A 20,823-nucleotide genomic window follows, 5' to 3' on the forward strand; every position below is an offset into this window, starting at 1 on the left:
CCCGCCACCTTCAGTCTCCATTAGAATGTAAGCTTCGTGGCTGGGCGCAGTGGCTCACGCCTGTAATCCTAGCACTCTGGGAGGCCGAGGTGGGCGGATCATTTGAGCTCAGGAGCTCGAGACCAGCCTGAGCAAGAGCGAGACCTGTCTCTACCAAAAATAGAAAGAAGTTAATTGGACAGCTAAAAATATATAGAAAAAATTAGCCGGGCATGGTGGCGCATGCCTGTAGTCCCAGCTACTTGGGAGGCTGAGGCAGAAGGATTGCTTGAGCCCAGGAGTTTGAGGTTGCTGTGAGCTAGGCTGGCTCCACGGCACTCTAGCCCAGGCAACAGAGTGAGACTCTGTCTCAAAAAAAAAAAAAAGGAATATAAGCTTTATAAGGCCAGCACCTTTGTCCAGTATGCTCACTATTGTAGTATCCCTTAGGCCTATAAGAGGACCTAGCTCATAAAATGCAGGCAAGAAGTGTTTGTTAAATGAAAGGTGACTGATGTATATAAAAGTTACTCAAATACTTACTAGTGAGAGCAGCCCAAGTGTCCATTGGCAGATGAATGGATAAAGGGGTAAGCAAAATGTGGTATATACATAAACCGAATTTAATCCAGTCTTAAAAAGGAAGGAAATTCTGACACACGCAACAACATGAATGAACACTGAGGACATTAGGCTAAGTGAAATAAGCCAGTCACAAAAAGACAAATATATGATTCCACTTACATGAGGTACCTACCTAGAGTAGTGAAACACATAGAAAGTAGAATGATGGTAGAGGCAGGAGTGAAGAAGGAATGAAAAGTTGTTTAATGGGTACAGTTTCAACTTTGAAGATGAAAAGAGTTCTGGAGATCAGTTGCACAATAATATGAATGTACTTAATACTACTGAAATGTACATTTAAAAATAGTTAATACTGTAAATTTTTTTTTTTTTTGAGACAGAGTCTCGCTTTGTTGTCCAGGCTAGAGTGAGTGCCGTGGCGTCAGCCTAGCTCACAGCAACCTCAAACTCCTGGGCTTGAGCGATCCTTCTGCCTCAGCCTCCCGAGTAGCTGGGACTACAGGCATGAGCCACCATGCCCGGCTAATTTTTTATATATATATATCAGTTGGCCAATTAATTTCTTTCTATTTATAGTAGAGACGGGGTCTCGCTCTTGCTCAGGCTGGTTTTGAACTCCTGACCTTGAGCAATCCGCCCGCCTCGGCCTCCCAAGAGCTAGGATTACAGGCGTGAGCCACCGCGCCCGGCCTAATACTGTAAATTTTATATTAGGTATATTTTACAATTAAAAATTAAAACTAAAAAATAAATAAGTACTTAATGAATTAATAACTGATCCTATTTATACAATCATTTAAATCCTGTCCAGGACTAAACAAACCCCTAAAAATATAGATCTGATAACTTAAATCTGATAACTCTGCCATTAAGTCCTCCTCTTAAGATGAACAAAAATCAGATCCCAAAAACCTATGTGAAAAGCAGTAAGACAATGCATAAATATGCAAGTACCACATCACAGGATAAATATACAGTGTTATTACAAACAGCAAAACTCACAGATCAACTCAAGATTCATGCATTTCACTACATAAAAAGTTTACCTAAAAAACTAACTTTAAACAATTATTAAATTCTACTTAATAACATACACACTTAAGTATTTAAGGAAAGTGTGACTAGAAAGAATAAGATGCATTGATCAAATAAATAGAGGAATGGATATTTAATCAAGGATACAGTAAAATGTTAATTGTAGAATCTAGGTGATGGGTATATAGGTGTTAACTGCACTACTCTTTCAACTTTCTGGCATGTTTGGAAATTTTTATAATTAAAACATGGGAGGGGCACAGTGAATCATAGAATTTGAGAGCTGAGAAAAGACTTCAAAATATATGAAGCAAAAATTGATAGAATTGAAATGAGAAACAGATAAATCCAAAAATACAGGTAGAGTCTTCAGCACACTTCTAACAGTAATGGATATCACTGTTACAGACTGAATGTGTCCCCTTAAAATTCACATGTTGAAGCCCTATGTGACTATATTTGGAGACAGAGGTAAGTAAGATTAAATGAGGTCACAAGGGTAGGCCCCTAATCCGATATGACTGATGCTCTTCTAAGAGGAGGAAGAGATACCAGGGATGCTTACACACACAGAGGAAAGACCATCGAGAGGACACAGTGAGAAGACAGCAGTCTGCAAACCAAGGAGAACGGCCTCAGGAGAAATCAAACCTGCTGACACCTTAATCTTGGACTTCTAGCTTCCAGAACTTGAAGAAAATTAATTTCTATTGCTTTAGGCACCCAATCTATAGTATTTTGTTATGGTGGCCCAAACTGACTACTATAATCAGTAAGGATAGAGAAGACCTGAAAAACACTATCAACCAGTTTGACCTGACATTTTTAGAACACTCCACCCAATAACAGCTAGTTACACATTTTTTCAAGTGCATATGGAACATTCATCAAAATAGACCATATTCTGGGCTGTAAAAGATAGCTCAACAAATTTAAAGGAACTAAAATCATGCAAAGTATGTTCCCTGACCACAACAAAATTAAATTAGAAACAACAGAAAGACAGAAAATCCCCCCAATATGTGAAAACTCAACAACACATTTTTAAATATGTGGGTCGAAGAGAAAGTTGCAAGGGAAATTAGAATATATTTAAAATAGAAAAATTAAAGTACAACCAAACAAAATTTGCGAGTTGCAACTAAAGCAGTGCTTAGAGGGAAATTTACAATAGTAAATGCTTACATTTGGAAAAGGTTTCAAATAATAATGTAGATTATAATCTTTGAAAAACTAGGAAAAGAAGAGCAAATTAAATCCTAAGAAAGCAGATGGAAAGAAATAATTATGAGCAAAAATCAATGAAATAGAAAAACCAAACTATAATGGAGAAAAATCAATAAAATTAAAAGCTGGTTCTTTTGAGAGGATCAGTAAAATTGATAAACTTCAAGCAGAACTGATCAGGCAAAAAAGAGAGAAGACACAATTTACCAATATCAAGAATGAAGGAGAGGACATCACTACAGATACCAGAGACACTAAAAGGATAATAAGAGGCTGCACAACAATATGAATGTATTTAATACTACTTAACTATGTACTTAAAAATAGTTAAATGCTACATTTTATATTACATATTTATCACAACTAAATTTAAAAAAAAGAATAAAAAGGGAATATTAGGAAATATTTTATGCCCATAAATTTAATAACTTAGCCCATACATAGACAAATTCCTTGGAAGACACAATCTACCAAAGCTCATCAAGAAGAAATAGATCATTTAAATAGTCCTACAGATATTACAAAATTGAATTCATAGTTAAAAGTCTTCCAACAACGAAAACTCCAAGCCTAATGGCTTCACTGGAGAGTTATAATAATTTAAGAGAAAAAGAATACCAATTCTACACAAATTCTTTTACAACATATAAAAGGAAGAAACACTTCCCAATTAAAGTTATGAAACCAACATCACACTGACACCAAAACCTGACAAAAATATTACAAGGAAAAAAAGACTGATAACCTTTATGAACATAGATACAAAATTCTCAACAAAACATTAGTAAGTCAAATCTAGCAATATATAAAAAGAATAATACATCATAACCAAATGAAGCTTATCCTGGATATACAAAGCAAATCAACCAATATAATTTGCTATATTAACAGACTAAAGAAAAACGTACTATGGAACCCTATTCTCATCCTGCCCAATTATCTGCTTATTCTATGAAACCAATTTTTTGTCAATTTATAAGGCTCAACTGGCCACTTATTGCTGTGCAGTTAATGATAGGCTATCCCTCTGATCTAATCTCAGCTACTACTACTACTAATACTAACCAACTAGTCACTACTAAACCAACCAGCATTTATTGAGCACTTACGAAATGCAAAGTACTAAGCACAGCGCTTTACATGCACTACCTTGCTCCTGATGCTCACAGCCACCACAGGGCCTATCCACCTGCTATTCCCACTACCCAAAATGCTCTTCCCACGTCCAGCTTATTCTCATCATTCAGTCCTCATTTCAAATAGCATGTGCTCAGAGTGGCCTTCCATCATGACTTTATTGCTCTTGAGTAAAACATTCTGCATTATTTATTTCATAGCATTTTTTCACTACTTGAAATTCTTCTTTATTTGTTTACTTCTTTGTCTCCTTCATCAGAATGTAAACTCTAAAGGCAGGGTCCTTGTTCATCTCACTCGCTGCTATATCCCCATACCCAGAACACCACTTGGCACATAGTGGCCCTTCAATAAGTATGTGATAAATGAATGAATTTTATGGTTTAATCCTCAAAATAACTCTATGAGGTAGACACTATCCTCCTCAAATTTATATATGAGAAAACTGTGACTTACAGAGTATGTCACCTATCCATAACCACAAAATATCTTAGCCTAGGATCTCCCAAGAATAAAGGACGAGACAAAGGCTTACACAGGCAGGTAGTTTATTTTGGAATGTAATCCCAGAGAGCAGGAGTTAAGGACATAGAGAGGGAAACAGGAAGGGAGAGTCCATACGAGGGTACATTGTCAAGTGGGTGATAACCATGAGTGACAGATGTTTGTGATGGGTACTGGATCCTGCAGGACTTTTCTAAAAAGCCTTGTAAATGTGTCTCAGAATTATCACCCAGGGAAGAAACAGGAAATGTATTTTTATACATTTTTTAGCTTCAGTCCTTAAGAGTCTAGGGTAGCCATAGAAAGAAAGCTCCAAGGGAGAAACAGAGAAGTAAGCGTAACCAAACCAGATCAGCTTACACCAACAAATGGGACTCTAGAAACAGAAGGAAAGGTAAGGCTGAGCACACAGAAACAGTGCACAAAAAGGTGTCCGATATAATGGCTAGAGAGTCAGAGGAACCAGGATTCGAACCTTGATAATCTGACTATAAACACAACTGTGTCCTATGCTGCATTTCACATAGCTCCACTGCCAAAGATATTTTCACCTTCATGGTGGATTTTCAGTGAAAGACACAGTCATAAACAGCACTAACAAAAATCAAATCTTTTAACAAAAGTAAAGGTAATTGTGAAAGGAGATACAAAAAGACTGCAGTCAGGGGAGGATGCAGCACAGAGTGGTGGGTACATATCAAATGCCAAACTTACCAAAAGTTTCAAGTACATATTAATATAAACCTTCTGATCTAAGAAATTTATTTCTAGGAACTTAGCCCAAAGTAACTATTAATATCACAGACATGCACAAAGATTTTGCTACAAAGATACTCATCATCACAGCACTGTTTATAATAATGAAAAGACCATAGGCAACATGAACATCCAATAGGAAAATGAGTAAATTATGTTCTATCCATAAAATGAAATAATATTCAACATTAAGAAATAGGCTACGGAAAATACTTCATACCTTGGAAAAAATGTTCCTAAATAGTAAGTACAAAATATTTCTAGTGGTATCATCATATAAAAAATACACAATACATAATTATATATAAAAATAATACATAAATACGTGGCTGTTTTAAAGTATCTATCGAAATATTAACAGTGGCAATCTCTACTCTGTTTATGAAAGATTTTAATTTTTTACAAAAATTTATTTTAATAATTTGAAAAAATAATTATTAAATAGTTATTAATTCAGGAAAAAGGTCAATATGGTATATCTTTATGCACTGAGATGGGACAAGTCACTAGTTATCTTCTGGCCTGTGAGCGGAGCCAGGAAGTGGTCCATACACACAGAAACCCAAGCAGTGATCAAACAGAAGGTTTAAAAAAATAGTCACTACTCTACAAGAGGTCTTTCCACTTTTGGAAATAGGGATGCTACAAATTTTGAGAATAAAAGACAATGCATTCATCTAAAAGTAAAAATGCAAAATATCTACGGCAAAGGTAATATAAAACACCATGGCCAGGAGCGGTGGCTCATGCCTATAATTCTAGCACCTTGGAAGGCAGGAGGATCACCTGAACCCAAGAGTCTGAGGTTACACTGAGCTGCACTCTAGCTCAGGCAACACAGAGAGACAACTGCCCCTCCCCCCCCAAACAAAAGATAATATTAAACACCAAAGTTTAATATTTCCTTTTGGGTCATTTACCTCCTCTTATTTCTCTTTGGTATGACCAAAGTACACAGCCATTTCTTTATGACAATGAATACCAACTAGGCTTAGGTGACTATGTATTATCCTAAAATAATAATCATAGTATATGTGGATTACTTTATGCCAGGCACTGTGCTAATAAAAGCACTTTCCATATAATACCATCTCAGTGAATTCTTACAGTAATCCTGACACAGGAATTATCTGAATGCTCTAGGTTAAGAAATAGACCAAGAAAGGTTAAATGACTTGCTGAAAGTTAAAGCTAGTTAGTAGAGGGACTGGGATTTGAACCTAGTTCTGCTTGACTGTAAAGAAACAACTTTTTTTCGAATATATAACAGGAAAATAACTTTATATGCTTACTTTTTTTATACTTAAAATGGATCTTTTTGGTTCATCAAAACATCAAACAGAATTACTACATGATCCAGCAATTTCACTCCTAGGAATATACCCAAGCAAACTGAAACAGGTATTAAACAAAAAGCTACATATAAAATGTCACAGCAGCATTATAACAATAGAAAAAAAGTGGAAACAATTCGATGTCCATCAACAGATGGATGAATAAACGAAATGTGATATATTCATACAATGGAATATTGTTCAGCCATAAAAGGAATGGATCCAGATACATGCTACAACATGGCTGAATCTCAAAAACATTACGCAAAGTGAAAAAAGACAGTCACAAAAAGCCACAGATTGCATGATTCCATTTATATGAAATGTCCAGAATTTAAAAATCCATAGAGATAGAAAGCAGATTAGCATTTGTCACGGACAGAAGGAGAAGAAAGAGAATGGGGAGTGACTGCTTAATGTGTACTGGGTTTCTTTTGACATGATGAAATGTTCTGGAATTGGAATATGGTCAGTATTAATTGTAAAACAATGTAAAATGTTTTGGAAACCAACAACTGCACATTTAAAAGTGGTTAAAATGGTGAATTTTATGTTATATGAACTTTACCTGAATAAAAATACATTATCTTTGGGGTATTAAAGACACTAACCACAGGTCTTGCAAAGCTCAGCCATGTGGGCTGCTGCAGAAGCACTCTAGCTGAAGGCAGACCGAAGGGGAGCCGCCCAGCAGCTCTGCCTGCTCGCACGAGGCAGGCGTGTAAAAATACACACGTCAAAAAGCCCTGTGTGGTTCACACCCTCTAAAGAAGGGGCCGCCATATCCTACCACAATACTGGTTTTCCCATTTCTGACTACTGAACTATTTGGTAAACTTCTCAAGGTTCCCACAAGAATGGAGTGATCTGTGTCTCATGAGGTAACTTTCTTAAAAGTTTTCCATCGGAAAAGGGCTAAGCCAAAAATAAAGGTGGAAATCCACAAAAGTGCAGGAAGCCATGCATTGCAAGGACACCTTCTGCTTCCACCATGATTTATTCTTCAGATCTCTGAGCTTCCTAGAAGAAAACTTAATGAAACTTTCTTCAGTGACCAAGTTAGGGAGGAATGAGTCCCTCCTGTGACCATCTCAACAAACCCTGACCGGGGATCAAAAGGTCTCAGATTTATTTTTGTTACACCTGTTTCCCTAGTATATTTGGAAGTAAAACGCTGACAGCCATCCATGAATCAGCTCCTGTCCCTAACACACCAGGGAGAATGCAGTGACACTGGATGCCTTCCACACTGACTGCTCCTCACGCAGGTCCCCAAGCAACTGGAGTGCCTCGCTCAAGACAGCAGCCAAGAAACACTTATTACTGCATAGATGGTTACAAAGTTTATCAGGAAAATAAACAAGAGAAAGTGCTAAGAAGTTTCCAGGAAAAAAAAAAAGGAGAATGACTTGCCCCCTGGATAAAAAATGTGCTCTACATCTAAAATATTTAGACAGTGTGAATTAGGGTTAGAAAAAAGAATGAGCAGTAAAATTTTAAAAAGAAAGTTGTAAAACAGCATAAAACATAGAGACTTGCATGCCAGAGAAAAAAGTGTCAAATCTGCAAGTCACCAACAATGGCATTAGACCCTGCCACTGTGCAGAGCACTAGTCGGGTTTATACTTCTTAGAGAAATTTTATACAAATATTAACCTTTTCATTAAATATAAAAAGCAGTAATTGTTAAATGCACCAGTTAGACAAGAAATACAATTATAATGAAATAATAATTTTAAAAGCCAAAAGGGATTCACAAAATTATGAATGAATATTACACAAAACTATGAGATAAATCATTCAACAGTAGAAACAACTCTGAAAAAAGTGAATTAGGAAGCTTGTAAAAAGTTTTGGACCCACATAATCAACTGTAAGAGAAGAGGAAAAATAATTTTTAAATGCGGAAATGTGTGGTTAGTGGCAAGAAAACGTCTTATAAATTCAAGTGCCTAAGGAGGCTGGGCAAGCAGGGAAATAGGGGAAGTCGATGGCGAGAAGGCAAGCACATGCTCAGTTGCTGTCACCTGCCAGCTCAGGCCTGATGCTGCCGGGTCGTCTACCTCGGAAGATAACAAATCTGGACTTTGGGCTGAAATACCAATTTTAAAATGGTGGCAAGTAACTCTCCTCTTCCTCTCCTCACCACCTCAGATAGCAAAGGAAACTCACCTGTATGGCCTGTTTCCAAGCATGGCCCACAGAAGCACCCATAAGATTGTGTCTATTGGTACAATGCTAAGTCACAAAATGGCAAAAAGTAATCAAGCTGAGTGTGAGAAAGTGCTGCAGTTGACAGCTGGGTGACAAGCCAAGGCTGGTTCCCTGTGTTCGAAGACCCAATGGATCAGAATCATCCAAAGGAGGCAGCAGCAAGGATGTCAGAGCTACACAGACAGGCTCTAGAACAGCCTTAAGGATGAACAGGAGGGCATACTTGCTTCAGCAGGTTTTTAATGTGGACTAATTTGGCCTGTTTTGGGAACAGATGGCAAACAAAACACACATCTGCAAGGTGGAGAGACCTGAGTCTGATTTTAAAGCTTCTGGTGATCCAACGGACCCCTCCCACTCCTAACTGGTACAACAGCATAAGAGAACCAAGCTGAAAATCCTTGGCAGTTTGAACTTCTACACGGCCTTTTCTATGTGGCCTAACGTGCTTGTGAGATGAGGTACTAGAAGCTGCTAACATCTCCAGCCACTGGTGTTGAGAAAACTGCCTAGTTGAAGGGGAAAAGCAGCCCCACTTAAACCCCAAACACTAAAATTAATCCTAAAAGGAGCCAAAAAAATAATAATAATAATGAAATAAAAAAGATAGCTAGATAAAATTCCCATTTGAGATAGCAGACTCAGGATATTGGTCTACTTTTCCTCCCTTGCAAAGTTTATCCTGAAATAAAAGAACCCTCAAAACACCAGAGAAATGTGTCCTTTCAAAGGAGTCCAGAAAACTAATCAATAAATACCAGGCCCTGAGGAGGAACATAGGTAATTATCAGAAGAAGTTACAGCATTTCTCAAAGTTCAGCCATTCCCACTACAGCACAATTTCTGCCATGCCCCAGTATTACCTATTCTATTATTTAATATTTTTAAGTCGCCTTACTACGACTTAACGTAAGAAACACATTTCAAAGGTAACTTCCTATCACTACAGTAAATGGAAAACAAGTGTCACATTGTCATCAGTAGGTGCTAACTATAAAAATAAACACACTAATAACAAAACAAAGTTATTAAATTCTAACTAAAACTGTTGCTGATGGAAAGGTCTGGGCAGGTCCCCTGTCTTCCTTGTTACAGTGGGAAACTAGCCACTATGAGAGGTCTTTCAGACTACTACCAAATCAAGATTGTCTCTCTGATTGATACAGTCAGGACTGACCAGACTGAAAAGGGAGTCATTGTCTTATTTCTGTTTCAACGGTATCTACACACACCAACTAGTCATCCCCAGGAGTGTAGGTGCCACCAACTAGGTGTGACAGCCAGGCCTCAAAACCCATCCCCAAACCCACTCTCTCACATACTTTCTCATAGCCATTCACTCTACCACCCTAGCTGGAAAGAAGGCTTGGCTCCCAAAATAAAACCCGAAAAACTCTCTCCAAAAGAGAGCAATGTGCTTACGGAGGACACTGAGGAGGTTGAAGGTCTGAGAAAAAGTAGGAGAGAGCTTTGGGTAACTTCAAACCTCCAAAGATCACAGCCTGGCGTGACAGGGAATAGAAAAGGATGGAAATAAGAAGGGCAGCTCTGCTGAGGAGTAAAATTCTCAGAAGGGCCAAGCCCACATAACTTCGACAGCTGCAGGGGGTTCTTGCAGTCCTCACCCACTGCCACCTGCTCTCCACCGCTGCATCTGTATGGAAACCAGCCTAGTCATTTGTCCTGCAAATTTGAACGGAGCCTACAGTCAGCCCTGCCATTTAAGGTTTGGGCCTCTTCAGGGAAAAGGTCTACCCACGAACAAAGAGAAAACCCCCACCAAGGTACTTAAGAATCCAGTCATTCAGTACTGCACAAGAATGGCCAAGTAAGGATACAGAGAGTTCTCCATCCATGTCCTTCTATGAAATACGTTTACTCCAGGAGGGATGCCAGGAAAAACAAAAACAAAGAAGATACCAAGAATGATGCAAGATTCAATAAATAGCAGTAGTGGAATGTAAACTTAAAGTAGTGAAAACATATCAAAGAGACTCTTTGAAGCAGCAGAGGTTTTCTAAGCTAGGGCTCTATTTCCTTCCATGACTCCAACCACAAGCCGTGATTCTGTAGTAAATATACAATCATAATAAAGTTAGTATAGTTATTGGTTTTAACTAGCTATATAAAATCAACCTATCGACAAAGCATGGAAGGCTTAATTACCAATACAGAACAGACTGTAAACACACCAGCATACATATAACACATAAATTAGCAAGTATAGAAGAGGTATACACGTTCCTGGACTAATTCCTTATTTTCACAGAATTCACATGCCAAAAACTGATACATCAAAAACTAAGCATTTTGTCCATTATTTAAAATTATTAATATAAACATAATCACTACAAGTGGTAACCAAACCAAAACTGAAAGACGAATGGCTAATAAACACAAAAGAGAAAGAAAGTTCACTTTCCCAGGCATTCAAGGAAATGCAAACATTATTTTTTAATCTCTCAGTTTACAAAAATTATTTTAAATCATCATGCTCAATTGTTATGAGAGTTTGCTGAAGAAGATACATTCCTCAACTGCTGAAAAGCATAAAATGATACATCCTTTCTAGAAGGATTTGGCAAAATAGATCAAAAACTTCAAGATACTCCCACTCTTTAACCCTGTAATTCCACATTTGGAATAATTTAAAAATTATTTAATAATTATTAAATTTAACAATTTTGTAAAATAATTTAGAAGAATGAGCACTAAATTATCAACAATGGTTATTTGGGTGGAGGAGTAATTATGTGGGCCTAGTACTTTGTACATTATGTATAATATTTGTGTAATTTTTTAGTTTTTTCAGCAAGCATATTTCAGTTTTATAAGGTAAAACAAAAATAATGTTAAAAGTCAGAGCTTTGAAGATTATTAATGACATGGGGTAAATTCATCTAAGAAGATTAAATGAATAAAGCAGAATACAAAACTGTGTCTAGCCCCAACTTTGCTTTTAAAAATGTTTATAAACATACACACATAGAGGAAAAAATTTACACAGCAGCAACATGTAAATAAGATCAAGTCCAGGTAGTATAACGAAATGGAATTTTATGTTTCTTCTTCTAACTTATCCCCCAATAAGTCTTAGAAACAGAGAGTTAATAGAGTTAAACAGATTTCTTTGTTGCAAGGCTGCTATGGGTCTTTGAAGTGTTAATTTGCACTGCCAATGTTAAACAATATAGCCAACAACATTGTTGACCTACTTGGCTAGAGAATCCTTTCCAAATATTAGTGCCAGGTGCTTTCCACTGTATCATGCTACACTGAAGGGACCAAATTGAGTGGGAAATGACTGAGAGCAATGGCAATATAACTTAAAAATTATCAGGGAAAACATCTGGGAAAAAGAATCATGATTTAAGAAAGGGTTACATTCCAATGTAATTATAATTCTCATCTATACTTATAATTTAAATAAGGGTTAAAACTTCAGGAGCCCTTCATAGGACCAGTGTTTCATGAAGCACATCACAAAAATGCTAAATTATTTATGAAATATGCTTTATCAAGTTTCACTTATTAAAATTCTATGGAAATGCATTTTTAAAGTAGCTTCATGTAAGGTAGGTTCTCCTTTCATTACTAAAACTGATATTAAGACAAGTTGAAAATGGGAAAACTTGGAGAAGGAATATAACTTGATGAGGGGTGGGGAGGAATAAAAAATAATTATAAGATAAAAATAAAAGAAAAATAATTATAGAGCACTAGCTACTACAAAAAGATCCTAATTAGGTCATAAAACATCTCTACTAAAAGCAAACTGGACCTTGGTTCTGATATGGGAAGAAAGAGGGAGACTTGTGGATTGAAGGCCATCAGAAGGAACACGCAGAGCACACGAATAGGCAGCTGCCACAGTCCCAAGGGGAGGGATGAAAAGCAACTTGCCAGAGCACAATAATATTGCGTCCCACAATACTGGGACACAGCTCTATTGCCAACCTGAGCTACTCCTTTCATCATGGGCCTATGAGAGATACCTATGAGAGATAAACTTCTTTCCAGCTGAGAAGCAGCAGTGTGCAACACAGAATATGGGGCCAGGGTGTCTGGGTTTAAATTCTAGTCCTGCTCCTCACTAGCTATGTGACCTTGGCAAAGTTACTAAAATGTGTGTCTCAACTTCCTCATTTGCAAATTGGGAATAATAACCATACCTATCTCACAGGGCTGTTCTGAGAATTAAATGAGTTAACTTATGTAAACTGCTTAGAACAGTGCCTAGCACATACTGTTTTATACTAATAACACACACTTATTAGTTATTGACTGGAAAAGTGTAAGAAAGTGCACAAATATGTAGAACTTTCATTTAAATTGTTTCTTTTTCCCAGATGTTCATCCTAAGGCTTACAAGATATATTGCTACTGCCAGTTTCCATTAAAGGGACTAAACTTATGTCAATTTAGTCCCCTTAATGTGGTGTGATACAGTAGAAAGCGTACAGGCTTTGAAAGCAGGCAAATCTGGGTCAAATCTCAGCTCTTCCATGTACAACTAGCTAGGTGATCTTGGACAAATTATTTTTTGAGCCTTAATATACTTATTTGTGGGAGCTGGGGGGAAGCATAACAATACCTGTCCTCCTAGGGGCTGCTGTGGAAATCAACATAATAACTTAAGTAAAGCAATCTTTTCTCCCTTTAAATGCTGGTAGAGTTTTAAATTGGTACCACCCTCTGAGTTGGAATTTGGCAATACGCACCAAAAGTTATAATACACTTTAACTTTCTTTTACTTCTAGGAATATCTGAAAATTAAGATGCTCATTATTACTATAATAGAAAAAAAAAAAGGAGAGGAGAAATAACCTAATTCTGTAAGAACATCATACTAGGGAAATGCTTATGACAAAGGAAAAAAAACAGAATACAAAAAGAATACATACATAGTCATTATGATTACATTTTAAAAGATTCTGTTGAGTGAAATAAAAGTTACAAAATAGTATTTAGTGATAAATTTATTTTTACTTATTCATTTGGTTATTCATTTTTGCAGTAAAAAACAGTATAAACTCTAAAATGTTAATAAATGCCATTTTATTTCTTCCTAGTGTTTTTCTGCATTTCAGAATTTTTGATGAACATATACTCATTTTATAACAACAAAAACAAGTTACTTCAAAACAAGAACATAAAAGTATAGGAGAAGATATAGAAAATTGACGAAATGCTAACCATGTTTTTTCTCTATTTTCCAAACTGTCTGTAGTGTCTTAATTTTACATTTTTTAAGGCATCCTCCCTTGAGCTTGTCCCTCCCTGGTTACTGCTTATCTTTTCTTCTTGGCTAAAATATGAATAAATAGTATATTACTTGGTAGTTTCAAGAATATAGTCCCAAAAAACTTAAGAAATGTGGGGAATAGTTTGTCCCTAAGAGTCAGGCTTTCAAGGCAGCTGTGCAGGGTTTGGGAAAGCCAAGTCTGGTTAGAGCAGAAGTGCATAAACTCTAAAGTCACCCTTAAAGAAGCCAGCCAAATGATTCTTGGCCAGCAAAACAGAAAACTAAAAGATGATAACATTAGGTGTTTCCAGAGACCAAAATGCAAGAGCTGCTGCCAAGGGAAGCTCCACACCAAGATGCAGAATTTACAAAGCAAATGAATGCAAAGCAGTCCCAGGACTCTCAGACTCCTCTCCGCCAGACCATCGATACAGAGTGCAAGTGGAATGTGAGAGTTCTCTCTTTTGAAGACAGGACACTGGGAGGAAGATTTGTGGAGTGAACCACTGGAGTGCAGAGCACAGCCATGCCCTCACAGCAAGCTGTGTGGGGTCTCTCAATGGCCCTATTCCATGAGTGAAATATGGGAGCCCTCAAGCTGGTACTAAAGAAAGCTGATGCAGCCTGAGCAGTAAATGAGGGGGAGAAGCCATGCTGACCACTGGGACCGACATGCAAGCCAGGGCTAGGGATATACACTTCCAGCTGAGCCAAGGTGGGCCACATGCAAGAGCCAGCAGAGGGATCATCTTTGGTTCAGTCCAGCAGTGCCCTCAAGCAGGCCAAAAGGATCCCAGCAAGAGGAAATTGTAGGTAGATCTAAGTTCCTAAGTACTGAGGAAGAGTCACCAAAATAAATCAATCAAAATACAGATGCACGGAGGTCAAGGGGGTAGCAGGTATGGGAGTCCGTAAGCATCTCTGAAGAACCCACTAAAGCCCTTGCAAGATGTGCCAGGCTCAGAGAGCCACAGAAGAACTAACTGAGGTCCTCATCATTCCTTCCTCTTCCTATTCCAGCCAATCTAGAACCTGGTGTGGTCAGACACAGGAAATGTGCAGGAAAGAGTGGAACACAAAGCAGCAGAAGCCAATCACACCCCATTCTGACAGCAGGTGGTTGCCAATTACAAGTCCTAACTGGGAGAAATTGGGAGGAAAAGTCTTAACTTTGAATGGAGACTGAAATGCTGGTTAATGTACTGAAAGGGATACTTTTAATTTCTAAATTGAGCCTATGTTTCAAGACTTCTATTACATAAGATCACCACTATGACTTGCATGTATGTGTGATCTTTTATTTACTACCAAATCCTGAGAGCCTAGGAGAATGGCTGGCCCACAGGACTGCTCATTAAGTATCTGCTGAATTCCATGAATCAGAGAGTGAAAGGAAAGTCATGAGGCCTTTTCATAAAGGCAAAAAGCTTCCCCAGCTTAGTACATTTTAAAGAGACACTGAGAGACAACATTAAACATTTACTTGATCATTTCCCACAAGTTATGTATTCAACACCTTGAATACATGTAAGGAAGAATATGTCAGTAAGAACAGGGTCTGTTCCTCCCTGAGAGCACAAAAAAAAAAGAGTGACAGTGGTAATGTTGTCCATTTCACCATTCTCCTGGGGACCGAATTCAGGTTCCTAAGGCAGGACCTAAGCTGAAATAAAGGTGGGTGATGCAGACCCTGAATCACCCCACCAGTCCTGATGGGTCGCCTGTCTCTACAGTGAATGACCATCCACACCACAGGCTGACACCAATGGACCTTGAGTTCATCAAACTTCTCTAACTGCATCTGACCCAAGGCTCCCAAACAAATGTTTGAGATCAAACAACCGTTCCACTCAGAGCAGCTTTAGTGGTGCGGAGGGGCGGGAGCAGACTGCAGCCAGCCTAGAACAGGTTGAGTACACTCCATGAGTACGCAAAGACAGAGGTGCCAGGTCTCTGACAGTCTGGATGAGACTGCAACTAGGGCAATAAACTACAGCTTCTATCTAGACTGGATATGAAGCAAGAGATGCAGAAATGGCATTACAAATCCAGATTTCTGATGCCCACATTAGCCTTTATGAATCTGACCCTCCAGGGATGGGACCCAGGAACGTATACATTCAGAATGTACATGGGTTGATTTTTTGCAGCCACGACACAGGCAGCATTTGGGAACCACAGCTCCATCACCAGGAGTAATCCTCCAAGTTCGCCCCACCGCAAAGAGAAGCACACCTGCCTTGGGCAATTTCACGACACACCTCTCAGGAACTGCTCCCTCCAGCCATATCAGCAAGCCCCTAATTCATTTCCTCTTGCCTCTCTACCAGGCCCCTACCAGACTCTGGCCCTCACAGCAGCCTTCTCCCTACTATTACACCTGACAAACTCTTACTCATCCCTCAAAAACCAGCTCAAATATCACTGACTTTGGGGAGTCTTCTTTAACAACTGTGCTTCTCCCCCCCACCAGCCCACCCCCTGCAAGAAACCCACAATTTGTTTAATTTCCTTTTTCCCTAATAGACAATGAACTCCTTGAGGGTGGGAATGATACCTGGAATATATTGGACATGCAATTAATGTTGGTTGAGTCCACTGTTACACACTGAATGCACTGTGAGGAGAATAAATAATGGGAACACTTATTAATAAATGGAACAAATAATTACATATATTACTCAACACAGAGCCAAGTGATAGCATTGTTCTATAAGCAAGGAATCTAAAATAAGTCATGAACACTGTTCCTATGCATTTTTACCCAGTCACAATGACATGACTGACCAGATAGCAATACATTTTCAAAGAAATGTCACAAATGCCCTCCCTATGATTTGCTGCTCAGGCTGCATCAGCTTTCTTTAGTACCCTGAAACCACCCTGCTGTGCCTGTTTTAGAGTCTTTGTGCTTGCTGTTGTTCCCTTTTCTTCAAAATGAAGATTTTTCAGCAAACTCTGACATGGCTGGCTCCTTCACACAATTTGGGTCTCAGCTCAAATGTCACCTTCCCAGATATCTTCCCTGACCATGCATGCTAAAGCAGTACTGTACCCTAACTTCAGTCGTTGCCATTACCCTCTTATTTTCTCAACATTTTATCACTATGTGAAATCGTACTGATTCATTAACCTACATGATGTTAGTCTCCTTTATTCTGTTGACCACTTTATTCTCTGGCCATGGATAGTGTGTGGCTTACATGAGTACTTAACAGACACTTGTTGAAATGAATGAATGGGAGAGAGAATGAGAGAGAAAAGTTTAACACTAAAACACCATTATGTACCAGTCACAAAATGTGGGAAATATGCAGGTGGTAGGAAATGGCAGGGATTTCTCCCTTGAAAGACACTGTTTATTCACCACCCACGGGGGCAAGGGCAGGCAGATCTACTATCTTTCTTCAGCATACTTAGGATCAGAACTTTGACTACAACTTCTTAAGGAAATCACTTCCCTCTCAGTGGGGAGCTTCACCAGTGAAAAATTTTAAAGCAAGATAAGTGCTAACACACAGACTTGCCAAATGATCTGTCCTGGAAAAACTGTGCCCAAACTCCACTGTAAGCACCGTAAACACTGGGGCAAGACTTGTTCATCGTTGCTTTTCCAGCACCTAACACAGTTCAAAGCCCACAGTAGATGCCCAAAATGTTTGTAAAATGAGCACACAAGACACAGCCTTCTGGCGAATGGTCATCTTATTAACTCTTACACTGTGGATACACTTATTTTAGAAACAGGCCAAGACAGCTGATGAGGGGGTCCCTGGCCTAGGGCTCTCCTGGGGCAGCAGTCTAGCTCCTAGAATTCAATACTGACCAACCTGTGCCATAGGTAATAAAGTATTACCTTCCCCAGAGTCACCCTGTATCAAATTTGAATACACTTTGCCAATCCAATCTAATGATTAATACAGCACAGCAATCAATTACAGATTTCTCTTGACTTTTTAATTTTTTATATGTATTTTGGTCAGCAATGATAGCTCAAAATGCTGAAACAACTAAAATTAAGAATTCTGCTAATTTCATACCCACTAGTGTATGGCTCACTGTGTGATCCCAGGAAAACCACACCATGTTCTTGAACTGTTAGTTTCATTGACAGTAAGAACGCCCTTCATTCAAAGGGTAGTTTCAGGAAGATTTATTAGCTAGTAGTTGTAATATACTCTGGGTCCAATACATGAAAGATGCCATAAATGAAGTTAATTATAAAACAAGGGAAATCATAAATATTGAACTCATTTCAAAACCTGAGAAGTGAGAAATATTTAAAATTATGCCCATACCTCTGATATTAACTCACTGCCAGACTAAGACATGTAGTCTCAGAAAAAGATTCACGATATTCCCAACAGATCTTTAATATGTGGAAATACTGGATGTTTCTATACTCTAGCAACGCAACGTTCACTTCACAAGTATAGAGATACGAAGTATCAACAGTGACAAGCAATTGCAAAATTATAACTGTTCAAATAGTTCACTGTTGCTGTATCAGTGCCTGATCTCAGTGCTGTTTGGTTAAGATACATCCTTATCGAGAGTCAACTAAACATACTCAATGTCAGTGAGGAAAAAGCTGTTTAAAAGGCTACATATACTTCTCCGCCCCCTACCCGTTGACACTCCAGGAAAAAATAGCAAAATCCAGCAGCAAACTGTGCACTCTCTCCAAACGACTTCCTGACTTCCCTCCACTTTAAAGCACTTTAATTAGTTTTTATTTATCTAAAATTCTTCAGGGAGACTGGAGAAGAAACACATCTAAGTAAAACTGAGGGCTCAGTTCTTAAAGCAGAGTTGAAATGTGCATGTGGCGGACAGTCAGTTCGGTCCTCAACACCCTAAATGAATGGGACAAGGTGACTGCGAAGGGGGCCGAGGCGTCCAGCGTCGCCTCCAACCGGACAACCTCTCCCTCCGGCAACCGGCATGGGGCCGGGCCACGAGAACGCAGGGAACCCAACCCACCTGGGGCTCACAGAGGTGGGCCGGGGCTGGGCGGGACTTAGCGCCCACTCGCCCCTCCAGGCGGCACCCGCTGTCCCCCAAGAGCAGGAACTACCAAGGTTCGGGAGCGGGGCTGGAGGGTCGGCCCCCCAACCTCCTGCAAACCCGAGGATCCCCGCTGCCCCAGCCTCCTCAAGGAGGTGCCCAGGGTGGCGTGTAGGTGGCGGCCAGGATGGCGGTGGCGGGTACTCACAAAGCCCACTGGAGCCGGTGCTGGTGAACATGGTCCCGCCGGGCCAGAAGCCCCCGCAGGGGCCAGGGGGAGGGAAGTGGAGATGGGGAGCCCTGCGACTGCGCAGGCGCACTCCCGGCGGGGCGGCGAGTCAGGAGCCCCGAGGCCTCTCCGGGGCCACCTGACGAGAGGCGCATGCGCGGCCGTGGCGCACCCTCTCGGTCAGCGTCCTCCCTTCCTGCCAGGGAAGGGAAGTGCGTCCGCGGGGGGAGGGACCTGCCTCTCCGGGGTTTTCAGACGGCTGAGGGAGCCGTTTGGGAAAAATAGTGGGCTGGCACGGGAGGAGCGGAGGTGTAACGCAGCCCAGTGCCGCCCCAGGCCTCGTGGAGCCGCGATGGCAGCGGATTCCTCTGGAACGCCGGCGCCGGGCACTCCTGGCGACCTCTAACCTCTCCCGCGACCGGACACCCCCGGCGCCTTCTGCGCACGCTCAGTTTTTCCGGGCAGTCCCGCGGGCTTGCTGCCTTGAGGGCTGTTGACGGCTGTGAGGGCGGAGTGGGAATTGTTTCTCCGATGCGGATGGCGGGGGAGCGGGAGCTGGACGTTCCTTTCCGTTGCAGAGAGCGGGGACGTCCAGCAGCCCCCTTGTTCCCACATGGGTCCCGCGCAGGATCCGGACAGCGAGAGCCAAGTGTCGTGGTCCCGGGAGGCCAGTGGCCGGGGTGGCGCGGCGACTTTGGCGGAGCCACTGTGCTTCCCTGACTAATGCTATGGCGTCTTTCCGGACTCAAGCCACGTAATTTTTTTTCCCTAGCAGAATGAAGTTACTCTTTGCTAAACTCTAGTCGCGATTTTGTAAATGAGTTTGAGCCTGAAAACTAATTTTATATTATGCAGTCGTTTAAAAAGTTTTTCAAAAGTTGATGTAGAAGTAGAGTAGGGCCAGGCACGGTGGCTCAGGCCTGTAATCCTAGCACTCTGGGAGGCCCAGGCGTGAGGATCGCTTTATCTCAGGAGTTAGAGACAAGCCTAAGCAAGAGTGAGACCTTGTCTGTACCAAAAATAAAAGAAAATTAGCCCGGAGTGGGGGCGTGGACCTGTAGTCCCAGCTACGTGGGAGGCTGAGACAGGAGGATCCCTTGAGTCCACGAGTTGGAGGTTGCAGTGAGCTATGATGATGCCACTGTACTCTACCCAGGGAGATGAATGTCTCAAAAAAAAAAAAAAGTAAAATAGTGGTTACCAGGGTGGGGAGAGGGGTTGGGGAAAGGCTGGTCAACAGATGCAAAGTTTCAGTTGGGAGGAATAAGTTCTGATGTCCTATTGTACGATGGGGTGACTATGATCAACGGTAATGTATACTTCAAAAGAGCTAGAAGAGAGGATTTTGAATGTTCTCACCACAAAAATGACAAATGTTTGAGGCGATATGCTAATTGCCCTGATTAGATCATTAAACAATGCATATGTGTCAAAATTTTACACTGTGCCCCATAAAGAAGTACGATTATCTGACCAAAAAACCCAAGAAAGTTTTTGAAGACTACATACCAAGAGGAAATTAACCACACTACATTGCTAAATGAAAAGGACAGACTACAGCATACTTTAAA

General features: G+C 40.1%; 1 protein-coding gene across 1 annotated transcript in view; it reads right to left on the minus strand.

The window, feature by feature from the left end:
• The window catches only part of UBAC2 (UBA domain containing 2), a 179,139-nt gene extending 159,718 nt beyond the window's left edge, over nt 1–19,421 (minus strand). The window contains exon 1 of the mRNA XM_020290262.2: nt 19,232–19,421. Coding sequence (XP_020145851.1) covers nt 19,232–19,262 — 31 coding nt within the window. The 5' untranslated portion in view covers nt 19,263–19,421. The remainder of the gene's footprint in view (nt 1–19,231) is intronic.
• Nucleotides 19,422–20,823: the final 1,402 nt, after the last annotated feature.

Source organism: Microcebus murinus, chromosome 13, assembly GCF_040939455.1.
Source record: "Microcebus murinus isolate Inina chromosome 13, M.murinus_Inina_mat1.0, whole genome shotgun sequence".
Taxonomy (NCBI): Eukaryota; Metazoa; Chordata; class Mammalia; order Primates; family Cheirogaleidae; genus Microcebus; species Microcebus murinus.